Source organism: Lepidochelys olivacea (assembly GCF_965140295.1).
Source record: "Lepidochelys olivacea isolate rLepOli2 genome assembly, chromosome: 1".
NCBI lineage: Eukaryota > Metazoa > Chordata > Testudines > Cheloniidae > Lepidochelys > Lepidochelys olivacea.
Window position 1 is genome coordinate 155,674,614 of NC_140411.1, and position 22,674 is coordinate 155,697,287.

The 22,674-nt window shown below is 38.0% G+C and overlaps 1 protein-coding gene across 13 annotated transcripts in view; it reads right to left on the reverse strand.

Annotated features, from left to right (window-relative positions):
• The window catches only part of CASK (calcium/calmodulin dependent serine protein kinase), a 420,545-nt gene that overhangs the window by 8,282 nt on the left and 389,589 nt on the right, over nt 1-22,674 (reverse strand). For 7 of the 13 annotated variants that reach the window (XM_084635067.1, XM_084635056.1, XM_084635062.1 and 4 more), the window contains 7 exons: nt 19,332-19,400; nt 17,850-17,885; nt 12,130-12,326; nt 11,049-11,164; nt 5,938-6,018; nt 5,748-5,828; nt 1,858-2,060 (listed from right to left, as the gene is read on the reverse strand). In XM_084635067.1, coding sequence (XP_084491193.1) covers nt 1,858-2,060; nt 5,748-5,828; nt 5,938-6,018; nt 11,049-11,164; nt 12,130-12,326; nt 17,850-17,885; nt 19,332-19,400 — 783 coding nt within the window. The remainder of the gene's footprint in view (nt 1-1,857; nt 2,061-5,747; nt 5,829-5,937; nt 6,019-11,048; nt 11,165-12,129; nt 12,327-17,849; nt 17,886-19,331; nt 19,401-22,674) is intronic. The other 6 variants (XM_084635057.1, XM_084635066.1, XM_084635061.1 and 3 more) reach the window with 5 other exon arrangements.

A 22,674-nucleotide genomic window follows, 5' to 3' on the forward strand; every position in this document is an offset into this window, starting at 1 on the left:
GTCAAAATATAAATTGTACTTTATAGTAAACGCTGACTAAAATATCATAACAAAACATTTTGTGGTTGCGAATATTGCTCAACCTACAGATAAAAACTTATTTTTATTTTTGCTGAAGCAAAAATGTTCTGATGTGAAAACTATGAAGCTTTCAAAACGTGAGGGCACTGAAAATACTAATAATTCAATAATCATAAACTGAGACCAAGCACCCTGCTAGAGAAGCTCCAAGCTACCTCTATGCAGAAGGGAAATGTAAAGACAATGCTTATGATTAACCTGACTCAAACAGTAATGATTTATGAGTGACATAGGTAGTTCCACAAATGAGTCCCTCCACCTGGCTTGATCCAGACTGAAACTTGGGATAGGTAGGTAGCAAGCAAACATAACCTAGCTGATCTCAACTGTCTGGGCAGAATGTAGAGTGAAAGACACTTATATTCCACTTCAAAGCAGTACAAAGAGGTCCTTTTCTAAAAACTAGCCTGACAGCCAGCTGAGTTTATGTCCCTCTCTGCTGCTTGAAATCCACTTTCAGATATCATCAGTTATGCATTGTTTCTACAGAAAAACATGGTTACATGAGTCAGGGAAGCTCACAGAACTGAGAATACCTGAACCTGGAATACAGAAACAGGTAATTAACTAGAACTGGGCTCATGGACAAGTACTACCATAACTGTAACAAATTAGGTGAGTTGCATTATACAATGTAGTCAGACGTCTTATTTTTGTTCTGAAAGTCTCCACTTAGGTGAAACAAAGTCCATCAACTGCACTGTCCAGAACCAAACCTGTGATCTCATGAATCCAGCCACAAAAGAAGAGAAGAGCCAGTGTAGAGAAAACAGACAATATTGGTCACGACTAGTTAATTTTGCTCACAGGGGGATGAGCCCTGCAAACCAAAGCAATGGCTGGTGAGAAAGAATGCAGAGAGGTCATGACCCAGGGAAAATAACTGTCAGACTTGTCTTCTGGGCTCAGCAGCTCATATTTTTAATTGGCTCCTGAAAGTTATTTCAGGACTGGTCTCTTGTTTCCCCATGTCCTTTAACCTGCTTGAATATGAATTCAAAGGCACCACAGCTAAAAATAAAACATATAAATACTCGGCCATCAACTGAAATTCATATCAACGTGGGAGGTTCCAAAGGAAATTAGTCTAAATGTTCCATTTAGGATTTTATATCAAAATTGCAACACTGTGAATAAAGTATTCATATTCTTTGAGTTTGTGAATTTACCTACTCACTGATGCTATTATAACACACACAGACATTAATAAATACAGCTATAGCCATTCTATAGGCAACACCTTCCTATAGCATCAGTGATGATAGAGAATGCTACTTCTGAGACTGCTGACCCAGTAACAGCAGGGAAGTAGGGGACAGTCAGGACAATGCAGAACAAAATTCCCTCCTGGGTGTGCTATCAAAGTGAAATCTAGGGCTGAACATATTAATACGTTACAGCTGGCTGGCACAGACAATCAGCTGCTTCAATGGACAGCAAAGTGCAGTGAACAATAATGTAACAATAATTTCCCTTATTATATTAAAGTGTGCAGTAAGCAGATTTTCACAGCAGTACTGGTCCCTTGCCAAACCAAATGGTGAGCTCATTTCTACTTCTTAGTTTTACCCTAATGATCAGTAGAAGATGATTTCATAAACTGAAGTCCCTGTGTGGAACCATTGCCCCACATACTAAAAACTTTTCACATTAAATGTATGATGAGTTATATGTCTTAAATTCTAAGGTCAAAAAATGACTGGCGATAGAATGTAACAACATAAAATTCAGGTGTCTCTGATAAGCTTTGCATTTTTATACATTTCCAATAAGTACCTGAGGTTCTACGTCAAGTATTGCAATTAGTCCCTGTTCATGGATCTTCCGTATTGTTTCCAGTTTTGTCCCATACATTGCATCCTCATGGCTGCCATATTCCAAGTATTCATTGTTGGATATATCCTGCATCATTTGGTCATGCGATACAAAGTAATAATTCTTTCCATTTTCTTCATCTTTCTTGGGAGGTCTGGTTGTGTCTGAAATGTCAAGGAATGCAAAAGAACACAATCTAAATTTTAATTTTTGTTGACCTAGTAATAGTTATTCATGTAACAACCCATTGCCCAAACTGTTCTAAATCTTGATTATATTTTTTATATTTTCAAAGTTTTATTCACTTGCTGAACCAAGGATTACATTAACCATCTATTATTTTAAATGATTCTTTTAAACTTCAAAGGTGCAGGGAGAGGACATTCTGTAAGGTGTGTGTCCCCATCCCATTTCTGAATAATTGCTAGCACAGAATGGTGACTAGTTTGGTAGAAGACACTAGTAATTCAATTGACTTTGGAGCTTGTATCACAACTATGCGTAGGCCTCAAGCACAGAGAAGAGAAAGGGATTTTGAAATCCTCCAAGCCTTCCTCCGTCCTTGGTGAATAAACCCTCCTGATAGACACTTGCATATTCAACCCCCAGTGACTCTTGTCTGCCTTCAATTCCCTCCTCAAACCTTGATAAATTCTGAAAGAGGTCTCCAGTGCACTCCCTCCTACCTGTCCTGTCTCAATCTAATCTTGGGCTTCAAGGCATCATTCTGACTCTCCACCTGTAAGGCCTTGGCCCCATCTTCCCAAAATTTCCTCACCACCTCTCATCCTCCCACGCTTCCTCTCTCCTCTAGTTCCCTTTCCTCAATCTTGTATCCTTTGGTACTATAGACGGAGCTGTAGTTAAGGTTGCCCAACCCTGTTTTCCATTGCTTTTAATTTTTATTTATTTATTTATTTAAAAACAAACATTTAGATCAGAAGCTCTCATATCTCTATGCTTTGGAACAGGGACATGAAATTTGGCAGTGGGTGGGGTCACCCTAATGTCAGGGATGTGTCTTTTGGTGTATTCATGACAATTCACCCAAATATGGCCAAGTTAGAAGCCTCTGAAAAAATCACAGTAACACCTCTCTTCCGAGCCTGTGTGAAGAGTTTGGTAGCTAGATTCTCCACTGAGCTTGCTCTAGCACAGGGCTGTAGGGTCTGTGCAGAACTTTCACTGCAATTGCTTCTCCCAGCTGCCAGGGGCTGTTGGGCAAAGGAATGTGGGGAGAGAAGAGCGTGACGCTGGTAAACCAGGTGCTAGCAATTGCCAAGGCTGTAGGTGTCAACTGAGTACTGAAATTCATAACTGGAAACCAGATCAGCTCACCCATAGGTCAATATTGTTCAAAGTAGGTGTTAGACTTGTAAAGATGTCCATAAGTTGCTAAATACATTAATGTAACTTATAATGGCTGTATCCCATGCTATAAGAAATATGCAAGTTTTGTTTTATAATTGGAAAAATGCCTGCTTTGAACTTGTGAACTTAGGCAGGAAGAAGAGTGGCTCCCCTTCCCATCAAGAAGGACTATCAAAACTAAATGGGCCAATGTAGGACAAAAACTTTGTTGACTGCTCAATCCACCCATGAAGTTAAGTGCAGGAGCAATCATCCCAGTGGTTTGAACTCTGGGGGAAGTGCATATAAAGATGCTTACAAGAAGAAATAGCTTTCTCTTTGCTGTTTGGACTCTCACAAGGGCTGGAGCTAAGAAGTAAGAACAGAGATCCCCAGGGTCAAGCTGGGTTAGCCCTAAAAGACATTCAGTGGACAGATTACAACATCTCTGTCACCTTTCAGAACCACAGATTGTATCTCATTTGTGCTTATATGTTGCCTACTCTAACCTGTAAATAACTCTCTCGTTTCTTTTTCCTAGTTAATAAATCCTTAGTTAGTTCACTCTAAAATTGGCTACCAGTGTTGTTTTTGTTGTGAGATCTAAGGTGCAAATTGATCTGAGGGTAAAGTGACTGGTAGGGTGACCAGATGTCCTGATTTTATAGGGACACTCCTGATTTTTGGGTCTTTTTCTTATATTGGCTCCTATTACCCCGTCCCGATTTTTCACACTTGCTGTCTGGTAACCCTAGTGACTGGTCTCTTGGGACTGGCAACAACCTGAATATTTTGTGATTTTTGATGTACGTGACCATTTATCACTAAGTCCAGCTTGCCTGGGTGGCAAGATAGACTGGAGTGGCCAAGGGTGACCCCATGGTAAGACTTACAGTGATCCACAAGCTCACATTTGCTACTGTGTTGGTGAAATCTAATTACAGAACATACCACCAGTTGGGGTGTCTGGCCCGCTTTCTGACAGTCTGCCTTGAGTCTGGCACTCATGGTTGTGAACCACTCCAGACAGTGTGACAGAAGGATTTTTAGGAGTCATAACCATATACATAGTAGTTTAAACCATGACCATGGATCAATTTGCCAGAGCGAGAGAGCGAGCATGCGTATAGGAGAAAAGGAGGGGGCCTCAGATAGAGCCATGAATGACAGCATGATTGCAGTGTAGAGAAAAAGGAGCTGCCCAGGGAGAGGCTTATTGAATAGTCAGAAAATTACAAGCATACGAACAGAATCCCAAAAGCCACAGGTGGAGAGTGAGTGGTAAGAGAGGAATTAACTGATTGCTGAAAGCAGCAGGGAGAGAGAGAAGCCCTGTAAAATTGGCAATGAGAGGGTCATTAGTGACCTTAGTAAAAATGGCTTCAGTGAAAAGCATAGGGTGGAAGCCATAACGAAGGGGTTCTAAGAGGGAGTTTAGTGGGGAAGCAATTGAGGCAGTGGGAGTAACCAACACAATCAAGGATTTTGTGGGCAAAGAAGAACTTTTCTTAAACCCATATGATTTTTCTGTGTCCGCCAGCACAGACAGGTTCTAAAAATTAACACCGAGGGCTCCATTAACTACAAAAACAACTAACTTCCCATAACTACAACTCGTCTAACCTTAATTATAAAACAAAAAGCTAACAAGGTATAAATCTGTCTAGGTTCTTATGCCACAACCATCACTGTCATGTCTGAGCACCCATGAAGGGGATCTGTTGGGTTCTGTGGCCCTTCACACCGATGAAGAGAGTGGAACTGGGGACATCTAGTTGGTGGAGGTGTTTATGCCCCTGGTCTCAGAACGCTGAATTTGAGGAATAAATGTTTGCTCCCCAGTAGTTAATTACACTGCAGAGGGTTCTGTGGCTCCTGCGGCAGGGCATGCAAATCCTATAGTGGGGATCTGTGGCAGCAAGGTCATGAAGGAGAATCAGGGATTTTGGTAACAATTTATTTGCAAACAGTAAAATGAACTGCGCTTTGCTCTTAACCTCAGCTCTGGATAATTCTACAGGAACTTAAAGTAACAGTCCTCAAGGCTGTATAGAGTAATGTAAAACAGTTAAATAAGGTAAATGTATAGAATGTTTAATCGAAATCCAATTTACATTTCTTTTCATGGGAATTTTGTGACCTGAAGACCTTCTCCTGTCTTGACTGATCCGACACATAAACTAAATACTTAAAAGATAATATATGTGAATAAAGTGACTGTTAGGTTTAAACCTTAAAATGCCAAACATCTGGGGGAAGGTTTTATGTGAATAGTATGAAAATGTTCCAAATGAAAGGGATGCTGTATATATTTAGGTGCAAAAATTGATGGTATTTTTCCATACCACATCCTCCTTCTCCTCCCCAGTATTATGATTCAACCACCATTAACTTATACTTAAGCTTTAACAGAGTACAATTACACATGCAACAGTGAACTGGGCATATCATCATATAGGTAATGCATATAATTTTGTGCTATATTTAACATTGCTACTTACGTGGAATAGGGTATGCAAATCTGTCTGGGTGTTTTGTGATGAGTGTATTTTTTATATGTCTTCTTCCAACACCATGTGCACCTAATTCACAACACGAAGAGGAAATTTATATTCATCACCATTAAGAGATTCAAAACATACTGTTAAAATTACTGTTCTGTTTAGAATGATACGGTATACTCAAAATTACCTAGTAAGACTAGTGTTTTCCTTTTGAATGCTGGCAGTTTTACTACTTCTTCATACGTGACGAGATCTAATTGATCAAATACTAAAACAACACAAAATAGAAAGATAAGAGAAAAATGTGTATGAAGTGAGTTAAGAAATAGATTTTCATTTATGCCAAACTGTAATTTTAGTAATATTAAATGTACATTCCAAAACCATATTTCTAAAAAATATAAACTGACCATACTGAAATGTATTTTAATTAGACATTTTATGGTTGCAAGTTTAATAAAAACATTCATTTTTAAGTCCACAAAAATGGTTAAAAACGTACTAACATTCAAAGCTATTGAACGGCTCAGAACAGCTTGCATGTCATTTCATGCAGCATTCAGCAGATCATCAAAACTAGTTAAAATGGCATGCTATCACATTTTTTGCATGCCTAGGAAATTAGCAGTACTAAATAAAGTATACAGACAGTGACCAACATTAATACAATATGAGAACATCTATTTACACTAAAGGTAGAGGCTACTTTTAGTAATCATGTTTTATCAGAGAATTATGAGAAATGCATAAGCAAGTAGCTTGAATTTAGGTTTTGTGGTTTTCTTTTTAAACAACTACCATGTTAATTATAAGTAGAGTTCTCTTCAAACACATGCTATTTTTATTCACATGCTTTTAAAACTTTTGACACTGAATGAAGATTTGCAACAAAAAGTGATGACATTTCTGCACAAGAAAGAACCTCTACCATATTGCGGGCATATTTATTTTTTTTAAAAAAATCTCATTTTAGTAAAATCTTAATTTAACTGCAATGTATATTTTCTGCAGCGCCTATTCTGATCATTGTCAATTGCCAAGGTACAGTATGTGTGTCAAATCAAGTTTTCTCCACTAAAATAATGCTGTTCCTCCTTATAGCCAATAATAGAATATTTGTGGTAACACAATCATTTCAGTAAAATTCTAATGAAGGAATGAGGCAGGAGGCTGCTAATTATAAAGAAGAATGCTTTAATTTAGAGATAAAGATTGTGGCAATCAGCAATTACGAAAAAGAAGGGGGATCCATTCTAATAAGAATTACCAGTATTACAATCCTGGTCTTAAAAAGGAAGGAAGCCTACTATATTATGGCTTTAATGAATCCTAGTAGTCATTGCAGTAATGTAGTTTGCAATTCAGATCCATTTAATGTACTTAGAAACCTTTGTACAACTACTTCAACACACTGTTGGTCACACTGTAAACTGGTCAGTTTAGTTATTTAAGACTTCTTAACTTAGAAAATATATGGATTTGCAAACTTGTTAGTCTGTCAGAAAACCTTCCAAATTCAATTTAAAGAAAAATATCTCCCTCAAAGTTTCTCCAAATATTAAAATGTACTTTTAGAGGAAGGTTCTGGCTATATTTTTCTTCACTCCAAGAACCTACAAAGATGGAGTATGCCTCTGCTGTAACTTGAATTCATTTAAATTAGCTAACGAGTTTATTCAACATTAGGAAGAGTGGTATATCTATTTTGTGCTAACCGTCTCTGCCACTTTAACTATCTAACCCTCAAATAACTCATCCCACTGGAAAAAAATCTAGCCTTTATTCTTCCTGAACTGAAATACATATCAACAACAAACACCACAAACAAAGAACAAAAATGGTGCATATTCATGTCTTAACCACAAACTAGAAGCATGGAGAAGATATGCTTTGGTCTGAACGGGATTACCTAATGACTGTAGGGTTTCCATACACAAGTGGAAAATGATTTTTTGTACACAAGATATGAGGAATACAGGGACACATTTAAAAACAACTTTTAATGTTTCTGTGCAACTAGCTAATAAAGAAAAGGAGTTATTTGAAAGGAAACAGTAAGAAGCAAATAAAGAGGCATTGTCACTTGACAGGTTACTTACATGCACAGAGGCCATTGGGAGTAAGACAGCATGAAAAATGTACAGGGGTCATTGAGATATGGCTTGTAATATATTAGTAAAATAAAAAGTATATGCACAAAATAAACTTTCCCATGCAATATTCTAAACACAAGGCAAATAAATAACATTAAGAAATGATAAACGCATTTTATAAAAGCTTGGCAGTATTCTAATAGTCATTATTTTATGCATACTGTGAAGCATAACTTAAAATCTGAGGAATGATATTTTACGAAGTCCTGCAATAGCATTTCTGCAAAAAAATAAAAAAAATATTTTTTTTCCCAATACATTTCAATATCACTATAACGTATCTTATAACACACCTGAAAATGGTAACTGAATCTAATAAAGACAAACTATTAAGTAATGTTAACTTTGGTTGATTTAAAACAGACTTTTGAAAGATCTGGCATGTTCTTATTGTACACTGTTTGAGGACTTGGCCCAAGACTTGAGAACTGATTAAGGACAAAAGTGAGGTGTGACAACAATTATCTTTGCAGCAAAGGAGAAAATTCTGTCTTTTTTAATATAATAAGCAATTACGCTATTTTCTCCATGGCTTCATAAATTGTTTGATTTGCAAAGCAATCTGGTGACAAGCGCTGCTGATATCCTGGAAAATCACACCAAAATCTAAGCTATTTTCCTAAATATTTAGAAACCATAAATTTTTAGTTGCCTGCAAGGCTGTTGTACCAACTACATTCCAGCACCCTTTTCTCTTCCATAAAATAGTAGCATGGGAAAATACTCAGAATGCTTAAGACTTAAAATATATGTATGTTAAAAATTTCCTGTGAATGCTCCTACAACAAAGAGGAGCAAATTCTACCTTGGGATGCTTTTGTGTGACTCCCTCTATGGAGTTTGAATTAGATTCCTTAGATTCAAACTAACTCCGCTGTTTTTTGTTCCTAGTAAGATCCAAAACAAGAAAGAGCCTATTTTCCAGTTCCGGGGCAGATGTTGCTAAAATCTTGTGAAAACAGCCAGTTTGTGACATCATGACTCAAAACGGTGGAAATCTCCAAACAGATGATCTTGTAAAATTTCTACCTTTCAAGATGAGAAATCTCACAGAACCATGACTGCCATTTGGGGCCCAAATCTTATAAGAACTGCTGATAAGATTCTGGCAACCACACATTCAAACCCTAATTGTTCATTAGCCCCACACTATAACCTTATCTTGTTCTGAAGATGAACAATTTATCCTTGGCCTATTGGTACTCAGAGGATACGAGCAGGAACATAGGTTAAATACAAACTATTATAGCTCTGCTCACTTTCACAAGGCTATATACACCTCAGGAAATCAATCTAATCATATACAAGAAAAAGAATACTATAATATTTGAGGGTAGCTCTATTCAGTACTGCATTTACCAAACTTAATTATGTCTTATAGGTATAGTATTATTTTTGGTGCCCTGCAATCTCCTGCATTAGATAATTTATTTCTCTAAATCAAAGACACTAAAACTGAATCAAGATTTCCAAACAGACCCTAATTAGAACCCATAGTCCGATTAGCCCATTGTTTCTGGGCATATGTACCAATGGTACTATGTCAAGGATACCCTTTTTTTTTAAACTTGTGTTTGTGATGATGATCTTCTATTTTTATTTTTATATTTTGTGAGAAATATGGTGCTCTTGGAGGTGACAGGCTAACAGCACTGGCCATAGGAGTAAAACAGGCAAGCACTATGCAAGCCAGCACACCTCCATCGTAACCTGAAATATCTCTGCTATATCAAGTCACTAGGAAAGTCTGGCATGTATTTCTCATTCTCTCTAGTTTTCTTTTTAATTTCTGTAAGATGGTTGCAACACTATTTTAATTAAATGCAAATGTTAAAATGGTAAGAGTAACTCATATCAATAAAAGAAATGAAATTAAAAGATTTTCAACCTGTATTCATCTGGTCTTTTAATGCTTAGGTACAGTACAACAAGGGTTTTGGAACGAGTGGTTTTATCTTTAGTACCATATGTTCTACTGGAGGGCCAGTAGGACATCAGCTGTACTGACATGGCAATTGACATTACACTGTGACTAATCTTTTGAGAAAACTGAAAGCTTCCACTGACACTGTAATGGGCTTTTTCTGTTTTGGACACCAGAGGGTCACAACTGGAAAAGCTGCAGTTAATGTAAAACATAAAGACACTTCACTATAAAATGTTGGAGATATGTATCCTGTGATTCTGATAAAATCTTAATAGCTCTAATGACAAGAGTATCATAATGTATTACCATCATAGTTTGCAATGTAAATAAAAATGCAGTAAAAATAGATTAAACATATTGACTGTTTTAAATTTTTTTAAAATAGCAAGATACTTCAAATCCACATAAAGAACTACTGGCTTGATCCAACTCTCATTGAAGTTATTGAGAGATTTGCTGGATCAGGCCCTATGAGTCTGCAAAATTTCAGTTTTCAAAATTTTTCAAAGTCTATCAAAACACTTTTAATTTTTTTTTACCATTCTAGATAGAATACAGTCCTCAGAACTCAGCCAACTGCAGGCATTAAGGGAATAACTCCAAGAATTTGTCTAATTTCAGCCAAATGCAATCAAGGTTATATATGTTTAAAGCTGAATCTACGGTATAACTTGAGAACAGAGCAGAAGTTATATGTTATTCTATTGGAAGTTTAACTGTGAAATCACACTTTTTAACTTCAGAGTGCCATTTATTCTTCTTTCAGCTGTAAAGCTTCAAGAAAACACCCTTTTGCAAATGATGTTCTAATTTACACAATCTCTATTGACAAGAATGTCTAGATGCTGCGGCAGAGTCCTCTGTAGACAGGAAGTATAGTATGGTATAAAACACTTTATACAGATTACTAAAGTTATATCTCATTAGCTTCCACAGTTCCTTGAAATACCGAAACCAGAGCAGTACAATACTACTGTTGGATATGTTATAGTGAATTAATCTTGTTGCAGATTTGTTGGATTCAATCTTATTGGTTAAACTATAAGTTTAAATACTGGACAGAGAATCAGGATAGAACTGCTGGTACAGCTACAGCTTTACTTAACTTTTCCTATATAACTCACTAGATTCATGGCAGTGCCAGCTGGCAAACAACAAACAAGGTTTGGCTGGCAAAGCAATTTTTAACCCGGTCTCAAAGACCCTTGCTTCTCATACCTGCATTGTGCTTTGCCAAGTATTTGTCTTTGTACTGCTTCTTTTTCTTTCCAAACCAAGTACAGCTGGCCTGCTGCTCCTGTTTGGTCTTCTCCATGGCAATACAAGCTACTCGCCTGGCATGTGAAGGGGAAAAAATAACTAATTAGCTTGTTGTTACGGACAACCTACTACAGTATCCATTTTTCACTGAAGTATTAACTCTTCTATTATAAACATGTATTTAAAAGGACATGTGATACTTCAAAAAGAAGGCTGTTTTAATTTACGAGTGTAGAGCAAGACTTCTCAAAACTTTCTTCTATTAAAGATGTTCAGTTACAGAGATGAATATTAATACATATATTTTATAGGTGCATTGCTATCAGGACTGTTCTTAGAGCTCACAGCCCAGGAGAAAGAGGGGACTAAGATGGCTTTAAACCACATTTGTGTCCCTGATGCTAGGCTGCTTCAGGGTCTGCAGATGTCCCCGGCATAATTTAGACAGGAGCGAAGACCTGGGTAAGATACAGCAGTCTCCTGGGGCTGCCCTATAGGCTGCAGTGCCAGCCAAAATCTCCACACTGCTGCATGTTGCACCCCCACTGAGACATACCACTCCCAACCCAGCATGCCCTCTATACCAATAGTTCTCAACCAGGGGTACACAAAGGTCTTCCTGGGGGTACATCAACTCAGCTAGATATTTGTCTAGTTTTACATCAGGCTACATAAAAAGCACTAGTGAAGTCAGTACAAACTAAAATTTCATACAGACAATGGCTTGTTTACACTGCTCTATATACCATACACTGACATGGAAGTACAATATTTATATTCCAATTGATTTATTTTATAAGTACATGGTAAAAACAAGAGAGTAAGCAATTTTTCAGTAATAGTGCGCTGTGACACTTTTGTGGTTTTATGTCTGATTTTGTAAGGAAGTAGTTTTTAAGTGAAGTGATACTCAGGGTATGCAAGACAAATCAGACTCCTGAAAGGGGAACAGTAGTCTGGAAAGGTTGAGAACACTGCTCTATACCAAGGTAAATATGACAAGGATAAATTCATTTTTATAGAAAACCAAAAAACATACCATTCTTGAAGCTCAGGAGAAGGAATGAGACCGGCAGTACCATTTTTGGAGTTCTCTAGTTTACCCTGCCACCAATTGTGATCATCCTTGCTAATGATCTGGATAATGTCTCCAACTCTAAATCTGATGCCAGCTTCTTTGCAGGGGATGAGGTCGTCCTTTGCTGGATCATATTCAAATTGTGCTCTTACATATATCTATAAAACAGGAGTTTGTAAAGAACATTGCCATATTACCACTCATTGGTATTAAGTATAGTAGGTGAAAATTTGATCTGCACCTCTAGCTACCACACACTGTATGCTTACAAGCAGAAGAAACAATGATGAAAACATAAGTGACAGCTGAAAACAATGGAGACAATGTGATGTTACCTTTAATACTGGTGACATATTGTAAAGTCTAAGAGTAACAGCAAATGTTCGCATTCTGTGTGGAATCTTATCTACAAATCTTTAATATAGATTTTGGTATTACTGAAAATTTAAAACTAAAATCTAAATTTGTATATTATTAGCAGTCATCTAAAATTACACGTTGAAAGTCAGTACTACATTTCATGGCTTGAACTGTACTTTACCTTCAACAAAAGCTACATAACACATTTTCAAGTTGGATTATATTTTAATGATTTTGATGGTAAGAAGTATTACTATATAATTATCAGTACTCCTTTAGACTAAACCAAATTCTCACTAGACGTAATAAGAAACCCAGTATAGTCCCTATTAAATATATTTGCTTCGGTGGAATCTAGGTAATCTCTGTATAGTTTAAATTAGTGCAAATCCATTCTCAGTTGTATATACACTCATAGGCACCAATAATGATAGGCAATTGCAGTTCTTTCAATACCAGTTTCTTACTTTGTGTGTCATCCTAGAACAATGGTATTAAAATGAATAGTCTGAAAAGGGTATGCTTTCAGGAGTACACACAGCAGACATGAAGTTTTTAACTGTTCTGTTTTAAATAATATAAGGCTTTGCATTTATGTAGTGCCATGAATCAGAGGATCTCAAAGGTGTTAAATGTCCTGACTAAGGTCACACAAAACATCTGTGACAGAACTGAGAATAGAAAACAGATATCCTAACTTCCAAAGTTACATTAGTGATACAAGAAAAGGAGTACTAGTGGCACCTTAGAGACTAACAAATTTATTCGAGCATAAGCTTTCGTGAGCTACAGCTCACTTCATCGGATGAGATGTGATGGTTTGGGAAATTTGTCAATGTACGCCTTTATGAATTCTGATTGATTTTATGAACTCTATGTATAACTAACCCTCAACATAGATTGAATCAGCTACTCGTTGACAGGAACCATGTCAAATACCATGCACCCTGACAAGAAGGACAATGAATATGCTAAAGAGACTGGCCAAGCTAAAGGAAACTGCTGATCTCAGGCTGTCTGCAGTGGGGGGCTGGAGCAAAGGAATCCCCAGGAGAAAGGCAGAACAAAGGAAGAGGCATTAGAAGCTGCTGCTAAAAAGACACACGCATTCTCAGCTAGAGAGAACCTTTTGACTGCCGTAATTGTTGTGAGGCAGAGAGAAAAAACCTGCAGGCTGAGAATGGGGAAAGGAGACTCTTAAGACCCTGAAAGGACTGACCAAAACCCTACAGGGTGCTTGGAGTGGTGAGGAAACCGGAGAGAGGGCTTTTGCATGCAAGGTTTGCTGTGGTCTGAAAGAAGTGGATTCTTGTATAGCAGCAGCCGCTGCCACATTCCAGGCTTTTCATCAGTGGTTTCTGTGGAGAAGCTGGGACATCAGGCTTATTACAAAGCTGTGGATCTACAGGATTATGATTATGCCAACTGTACCATATAGCAATGAAACATGGGCACCAAGGAAGGCTGAAGAGTGGTGACTGATGTTTTTACCTCTTGTTGTCTTCAACAGCTGATCCATATTAAGTGGCAGGACAATTTTAGCAACGAGGATATTCGTGGCTGACCCCCACAACCACCTCCATCAGCACTGGTTTAATTCTGGCAGCTTTCTTGGTATAGAAATATTATTAAGATGGAAGACCAATGAATTATGAAGTGTGGTTACTAAGGAATGCTGCTACATGGCTGACAATTATGTGGTCGTTAAGCATTTCAATGGCACGGCAAGATTGCCAGTGACGGAAAACAGATGCAACATCCAGCTGGATTGTCTTAAGGACCTAGCTAGAGATCAGTCTGGTTGGCACTCAATATGTAAGGAGGCTATGTCCCTTTGGGATTTGCAATGGTTGTGGTGATGATGGTTTGTTACTTGTGTACGGATCTGTAAATCTCTACGCTTTCCTTAGGAATAATGCACGTGTTTTTAAGAAGTTACTCTGAAAAGCCTATGGGTTGCTTGTTAAAAAACTGTCACATGTTCCTGAAGGGTTAAACTAAACCAGAGTATCCATGAGGGTGGGGCTCTGAAAAAGATAATGAGGAGACCTGGGTACAGAACTGGTCTAGGGACCTAGGGCAGTGGGGTCCCACTTCTGACAAGGGGTACTAGACAGGGAAACTGTATCCCCAGAGAAAGCCTGAGAGGCTAGAGACAGTGCTTGGATGCTGCTCTACCTCAGAAGGCTTAGCAGCATGCAGGATCCAGAATTTGGATCCAAACTCAGCAGCCTGGTGAATGTCCAACAGGGGATGTGCTACCAGGTCTGTGACACCATCGGTTCCCTCATTTAAAATTTGACTATAGTCAGAAAAGTGACTGTAAAAACAGCACTGTGAAATTTTGTGTTTATTGGCACAATACCACCTTCCACATCAAATGTGCTTGGTTTGCCAGTAAGATATTTTTCCCTAACTGGAAGCCTTGAAGACTCAACCTGGGATCTTTATGGCTCTTGCAGACTCACTAGTAAGAAAAATTCTCCAGTTGGAACTTAGGATTCTGTTGGTACCATATACCCCAGAAAAAGATATAGCTCAGTCTGTGATAGCTCTATTGGCTCTGCAATACAAAGTTAATAGGTGTTTTTGGTCAGAAAAGTAAGCAGATATGTCTCTGGATACACACAGTAAAGAGGAGCTGTTTGTACACAGACACTTTTCTGACCATAATTTGCTCTGCTTGCTTTAAATCATATGTATTTTAAATAAATGATTGGAAGACAGAGCAATATATTTTACTTACATTTATAAACATTTATCCACCTTACTTCCTTTCAAATTCAGCTCCAATAAATCTCTAACAGTTTAGTAATAGCACCCGGATGCTAAGCATTATGGCACTACATAACTAACCCAATTCTTTTTCTCAACAATGTTTCTACCATATGCTTGGCTGCAATCTTAATATCGTCAGTCACCGCCCTTCATACCTGAAATCTATTTAAAATGATAGCACCTGATGACAGGTGCCAGAGTAGAAGGCTGGATTTTCAATATTTTAAAATCTTATCCTCACTGCCATTGACTCTGTGTGATCTTGGGTAAGTCACCTATTCTCTTTCCTCAATGGACACATCTGTAAAATGGGGATTTAAAAACACTTTCATTGCTTTTTACTAATTTGTTTTTTGTGATTTGATTATTACTGCAGTCACCCTTGCCTTTCCCCATCTCTGGTACAAACAGGCTAGAATAGCGATCAATATTTTGTACCCCTAGAAGTTCCTCCTTTCTTTTCCCTCTTACTTCTAGTATGATTCTTCCCTATGCACTATGTCTCCATCCAGAGACTGCTGTGGCCCTTTAAGGAAAAGTTTGGACTTCTTTAAATACATCTTAGGAGCCCTACAAAAACCTAGAATGGGTCCAACTCCATTCTGGGCCCATGGTGATTCTTCCACTGTCCTGGCCAAACTGATGGACACTAAGAAAAATACTTCAAGGGAAGGAAAGCAAAAAAGTCAGCTGAATACAGAGTCTTAAAGGGTGTTTCACAGAGCATCTGTACGACTAGACTCTGGCTGCCTGGGACCTCTAGAGAACAAAAGGAAACTGCAGGACTTCAAAAACGGGAAACAAAAGGAGAGTAACCCATTGCTTGAACAGGTCCCTCTGCTGACTGAGCCTGATAAAAAAAGACGTTTACAAAATCTGTTCATCCTGAAGTGCCTTGAATTTCATAGTTATAATGATATTCCTTGTAAATTATTTCCAAATCTTTGCATTGTTAGAGCTAGGGATTGAATCTCTAGTTCAGTTTCAGAGGAAGTTTCCCCTTCCTCAGAGGCAGTCCTTGGAAAGGTTGGGCCTACAAGAAGTCACTGATGAAGATGGATCTGGGGCTTCTTGTGCTACAAGATGGCACAGCAGCTGAAACAAAGAAAAGTTCCTTGAAACTGCAGAGGAGAATCATTAGGAAGCATTTGCAGAAACCTTAAAGAAGTTTCTTGGAATTTTCTTGGGAGGGAAAAGTCCTGCTTTGGCCTATGAAACTATGTAAGACTGTTTTACTTCAGGCCAAGATCATAAGGGTAAGAAGGGATTGAAAAATCCCTTGAGTGCCTTATGTTAAAAAAAAAAAAATTAAATAATCAAGGGCCTCCTGGCTCTTCCCGCTCTTCTGACCCAAGATGCACTTCTGAGAGAGAACCTGCACCAACAGCTGAGCTCCTTTTCCCTCTCTGCTGGTGGTGAAGGATGGTTTCACATGTCACCTGGCTCCAATGCAGCCAGGGCCCTCTGCTCCCTCTACCCGCGAAAAAGCAGGGGCTGCTATTAGTAGGCCAGATTCTGCCATACGTACTCACTCAGAGTACTGCTTTGTTCCATAAACAGCCAAGAAAGGTCCTATCCAAAGAGCCTAAAAGCAGAATCTGGCCCAAAGAAGACACCTGTCACTGAGGACAAAGTGCTGCTGGAGCGATGCAAACATTGCAGCATGTATTTCAAATAGATGCATTCACATAATACACAAACTCAGGTGCATATTATATATATAAAATGTAATTACTTGTGTTTGGTATTTACACACCCTCAAATATCTAACTAAACCAAGGTGCTCCGTAAGCACTACAGGAAAAATGAAGATGGACTGTAATTCAGTTTACAGAGATAAGAGCTAAACATTATACAAATCTTTGAAAAGAGATCAGAAACAAAAATAATCTCTTTCCCTTAAATGCTTTGTGAAATTTGCTCAAAATTTTCCAGAAGAAATCTGTACCGTGGAATAAAATGTGGTGCATGAAATTTGCAGCGTGCTGGTTTTGGTGAAGCTAGAGTATGGGGTTGTAAATTAGCCTTATAAATGGGATGATAACTTCAGATTTAGTGGCCCTTCATAAAAGTAATCCTTAGCATTTAGTAAACATTAATAACCAGTTATGAACTAAACTAAAATAATGAACAACTTTTAAAGTTTTCTCAGAATGAGGTTTTAAGTTATTTTAAGCTTCCTTTATTTGCCACAGTTTGATCTAAATTCCTGGCACAGTATAAAGCTGTATTTTATTCCAAAGTGAAAACCTGTGCAGGTTTCAAATTTGAATAGTGCTGTATGTATCTATGAATGTGTTCTTAATAATTAAAATGACATAGTCTGAAATTACAATGAACCTCCCAGTGTCTCTCACACACAAATAAATGGATGGAAAAAACATTACTGTGCATTAGCCATATACAATGAGTTAAAAACAAAATGGACGCATTCTTCAAGCTTAAATGTTATAGTCCAGCACATACAGAATGGAAAAAGGTAAGAAGGGGTTGGCTACTAGCAGCTAAGTTTAGAAAAGTTTCCATGGAGGATATCTATTCACCTGTCGTCCTTTTGGTTGTGTTGTTGATGGCAAGTCCTGCAGAACAAAGCCAACCCAGGAGAAGAAATTTTCATTTTACTTTTTTAGAGTATACAACATCATTTGTTAGTATAATTTGTTACATTACAGCAAAATGTTACATGTACATGTGTATAAAACATTAACCCATTTCTTAGAAGTTCTTATTTCTTAAAGAAAACCACCCCAGGCTGTTTAGCAGCAAGCTGAAGAAAGCAGGTAAAAGTTTAAGCAGATAGAAAATGTGCTTTTTTTTTTTTATTTAAATAAATGATTCAGCATCTTCAACACAAAAGCACCTGCAAGTGAAAGAGGCTTTCTATAAGAATGCCTTTTTCAATTTAATAGATACTTTAAATTGGATGTGTTTCTAGAAAATAGGAAATAGTTACAATAAATATTACTAAATTTTATCTTAGAAAGATATTAAATGTTAAATTGTGATCAGGAATAAATTTATGAGTGTGTCTATTATGTTGCAAGTTCAGTATTTTTCACAGAAATTTATTGAAGTTCTCCATCCACATAATTATCTTTCATTGTTATAATTAAAATACTTTACTTTGAAGCTAATCATTTCTAAACTATGATTTACTTTTAATAGTTGATGGAAAAGTTGCCCTGGTCTGGGTTTTTCAGATGATACACAATCCCATGAAGTGATGGCATTGTTGAAGTTACCAGAGTGCGCCCAACTGTGAGTGTCAGCAGCACTCTTACAGAAATCTTACAGAAGGAACTTGCAGATACAGATGCTTTGTAATGTTTTGCCATATAAATCACGACAGTGACAAATGATAAACAATACAAATTTCAACATCTATTGAGAAATATCTGAAATCAAGAGCACCTTCTACCTGGATACATGCTGAACTGGAAGTACTTTGTGTTAAAGATGTGATGATACTAGCTTGGTTTGTAGTGCAGTTTAAAGCCACTTCCTTTTGCTTTCCATACCCAGGCAAGGCTCATATTTCACAAAGTATGTGCACGTACCACAACAGCAGAGGGCACACCAATTCCTTAACTCAGATAGCGGAAACGAATACACATTCCAGAGGTCTCTCAAAACTCCAACATTGGAAAAGCCCTGAAATACCTACTCTGCAATTATTCTTCCTTGAAACACTGCTTCAGAAGTTTAGAATGGAAATAATGCTTCCACTTTAAATCCTTGCTTAGTTTTGAGGCAACTAGGACCAAGGGATTGCTAAGAACATTTTAAGGATGAGTGACCTGCCATGTTACACTTATTAATATTTAATTAATTTAATGTTAATGAGAAGAATATGTTGTTGAAAAAAAAAAACCTTAAAAGGAGAAAATGGGGAGTTATAATTGTAGTAGCCTTGATTATATCAGCAGAACATAATTTTCCACTGAAAACATGTAACTATAACAGTAATGGTAGATGAGCACCAACAAAATTTGCACACTTTCTCTGTCTGGAACTGGAGGTCTTACCGAAACAGAATTGTTAGTGCTGCTATGACCATTAGCTGGGGACTGTCTGGATGTAGAGGGGGAATCTCTCTGAAATAAGACACAAGGTTCATTAACACACAACACTATTACAGGAACACAGATATATTTAAAAGAAGAGTTACATCCACAGCTTTATAATACTTTCTTCAGCTGTTTCTTTGGAGAAAGTTTCCATACTATAAACTGCACAAGTATCCCAAAATATGGAATAGTTTTTCATAATTTGATATTTGCTTGTTTATCCTATACATTAAATATTACTAATACCTCAAGAGTCAGTTTTCTGAATTTCCCCAATATTTGGGACCACTTCTTAAGCGTTGCCTCATGTGGCAATCAAAATGATCTTGCACATCAGCAGCTATCTTTCACAAAAACATTAAAGATTATACGCTGAACAATTTAAATAGGATGGGTAACAGCAGTCTTCAGCATATAATTGATTTTGAACAAACTTTCTAGTCATTTAGGTGTGCCAATGTTGGGAATGATCTGTTCCTGCTCCATGAAATGTCCCTATGCACACTGCCTCAACCATTCTGGAGGACCCTAGCTGGAGCCTAGAGCTGGCTGGTCGGGTGAGGTAACTGACTTTTTAAAACTTTTGCATTTTTTTTCCTGTTTTTCTTTTGCACCTTATGCCATGGCTTTGTAAAGTTTCAAGTTTTTTTTAAATTTTATACTCTCCTTGGTATAAATATAAAATTTTGCCAAAATAAATACATTTCTAATAAGTAAATACATTCAGAATAAAATTCTGCTAAACTGCAGCTTTTCACACAGTCCCACATGACAGTCTCATAAGTAAACTAGGGAAATGTGGTTTAGATGAAATTACTATAAGGTGGGTGCATAACTAGTTGAAAGAGTAGTTATCAATGGTTTGCTGATAAACTGGGAGAATGCATTCAGAGGAGCCCCACAGGGGTCAGTCGTGGGTCCAATACTATTTAATATTTTTATTAATGACTTGGATAATGGAGTGAGAGTATGCTTATAAAATCTGCAAATGACACCAAACTGGAAGAGATTGCAAGTATTTTGGAGGGCGGAATTAGAATTCAAAACAACTTTGACAAATTGGAGAATTGGTCTGAAATCAACAAGATGAAATTCAATAAAGACAAATGTGAAATACTACAATTACAAAGGAAAAATCAAAGGCACAACTAGAAAATGGGGAATAACTGGCTAGGTGGTCGTACTACTGAAAAGGATATGTGAATTATAGAGGATCATAAATTAAATATCAGTCAACAATGTGATGCCATTGACAAAAAAGTTAATATTTTGAGATGCATTAAAAGGTGTGTCATACGTAAGACACAGGAGGTAACTGTCCTGCTCTACTCAGCACTGGGGAGGTCTCAGCTGGTATAATGTGTCCAATTCTGGGTACACATATTAAGAAAGATGTGGACAAATTGGAGGGACTCTAGGGGAGAGCAACAATAGTGATAAAAGATTTAGAAAACTTGACCATAGGCATGTTTAGCCTTGGGGAAAAAAAAGACTGAAGGAAAACTGATAATGTCTTCAAATATATTAAAGGCTGTTATAAAGAGAACAGTGATCAATTGTTCTCCATGTCCACTGAAGGTAGGACAAGAAGTAATGGGCTTAATCTGAAGCAAGGGAGATTTAGGTTAGATATCAGAAAAAACTTTCTAACTATAGGGATAGTTAAGCTCTGGAATAGGATTTCTTGTTATTCCTTGACTTTAGCAAAGCTTTTGATATGGTCTCCCACAGTATTCTTGCCAGCAAGTTAAAGAAGTATGGGCTGGATGAATGGACTATAAGGTAGACAGAAAGCTGGCTGGATCATCTGGCTCAATGGGTAGCGATCAATGGCTCCATGTCTAGTTGTACATCAAGCTGATATCAAGCGGAGTGCCCCAAAGGTCGGTCCTGGGGCCGGTTTTGTTTAATATCTTCATTAATTATCTGGAGGATGGCGTGGATTGCACTCTCAGCAAGTTTGCAGATGACACTAAACTGGGAGGAGTGGTAGATAAAGATATGCTGGAGGGTAGGGATAGGATACAGAGGGACCTAGACAAATTACAGGACTGGGCCAAAAGAAATCTGATGAGGTTCAACACGGACAAGTGCAGAATCCTGCACTTAGGACGGAAGAATCCCATGTACTGCTACAGACTAGGAACTGAGTGGCTAGGCAGCAGTTCTGCAGAAAAGGAACTAGGGGTTACAGTGGATGAGAAGCTGGATGAGAGTCAACAGTGTGCTCTTGTTGCCAAGAAGGTTAATGGCATTTTGGGATGTATAAGTAGGGGCATAGCGAGCAGATCGAGGGACGTGATCATTCCCCTCTATTTGCCATTGGTGAGGCCTCATCTGGAGTAGTGTGTCCAGTTTTGGGCCCCACACTACAAGAAGGATGTGGAAAAATTGGAAAGAGTCCAGTGGAGGACAAGAAAAATGATTAGGGGACTGGAACACATGACTTATGAGGAGAGGCTGAGCGAACTGGGATTGTTTAGTCTGCGGAATAGAAGAATTGGGGGGGGGGCAGGGGGGTTTGATAGCTGCTTTCAACTACCTGAAAGGAGGTTCCAAAGAAGATGGATCTAGTCTGTTCTCAGTGGTAGCAGTGATAGAACAAGGAGTAACAGTCTCAAGTTGCTGTGGGGGAGGTTTAGGTTGAATATTAGGAAAAAAAATTTCACTAGGAGGGTGGTGAAGCACTGCAATGCGTTACTTAGGGAGGTGGTGGAATCTCCTTCCTTTGAGGTTTTTAAGGTCAGGCTTGACAAAGCCCTGTCTGGGATGAGTTAGTTGGGGACTGGTCCTGCTTTGAGCAGGGGGTTGGACTAGATGACTTCCTGAGGTCCCTTCCAACCCTGATGTTCTATGATTCAAGGGATGTTGTGGAATCCCCATGACTGGAAGTTTTTTAAGAACAAGTTAGATAAATACCTGTCAGTGATAGTCTAGATTTACTTGGTTCTGTCTCAGCACAGGGAGCTGGATTAGACGACCTCTCGAGGTCCCTTCCAGCCCTGCACTTTATTATTCTGTGATTCCATATAACAAAAAAGCCACCACTTGCCTGAGCCTTGCAAGGTGGCTCTATGCTCCAGGGGAGCTCCATGGTGGTTGAGACATTATCTGCAAAGCGCATGCTGGGACATATTATGGAATGGGAAATGGCGATTTGTGATGATTTTGGGTCTTGTATAGGGGAAAAAAGGGTTAATTGCTGAACCTCCTGTTTACCCTTGATATTTGGAGCGCACAGTACATTACAATATGAGCTCATCATCAAAGAAATCTCAAGCGCTAATTGGATACTTATTCA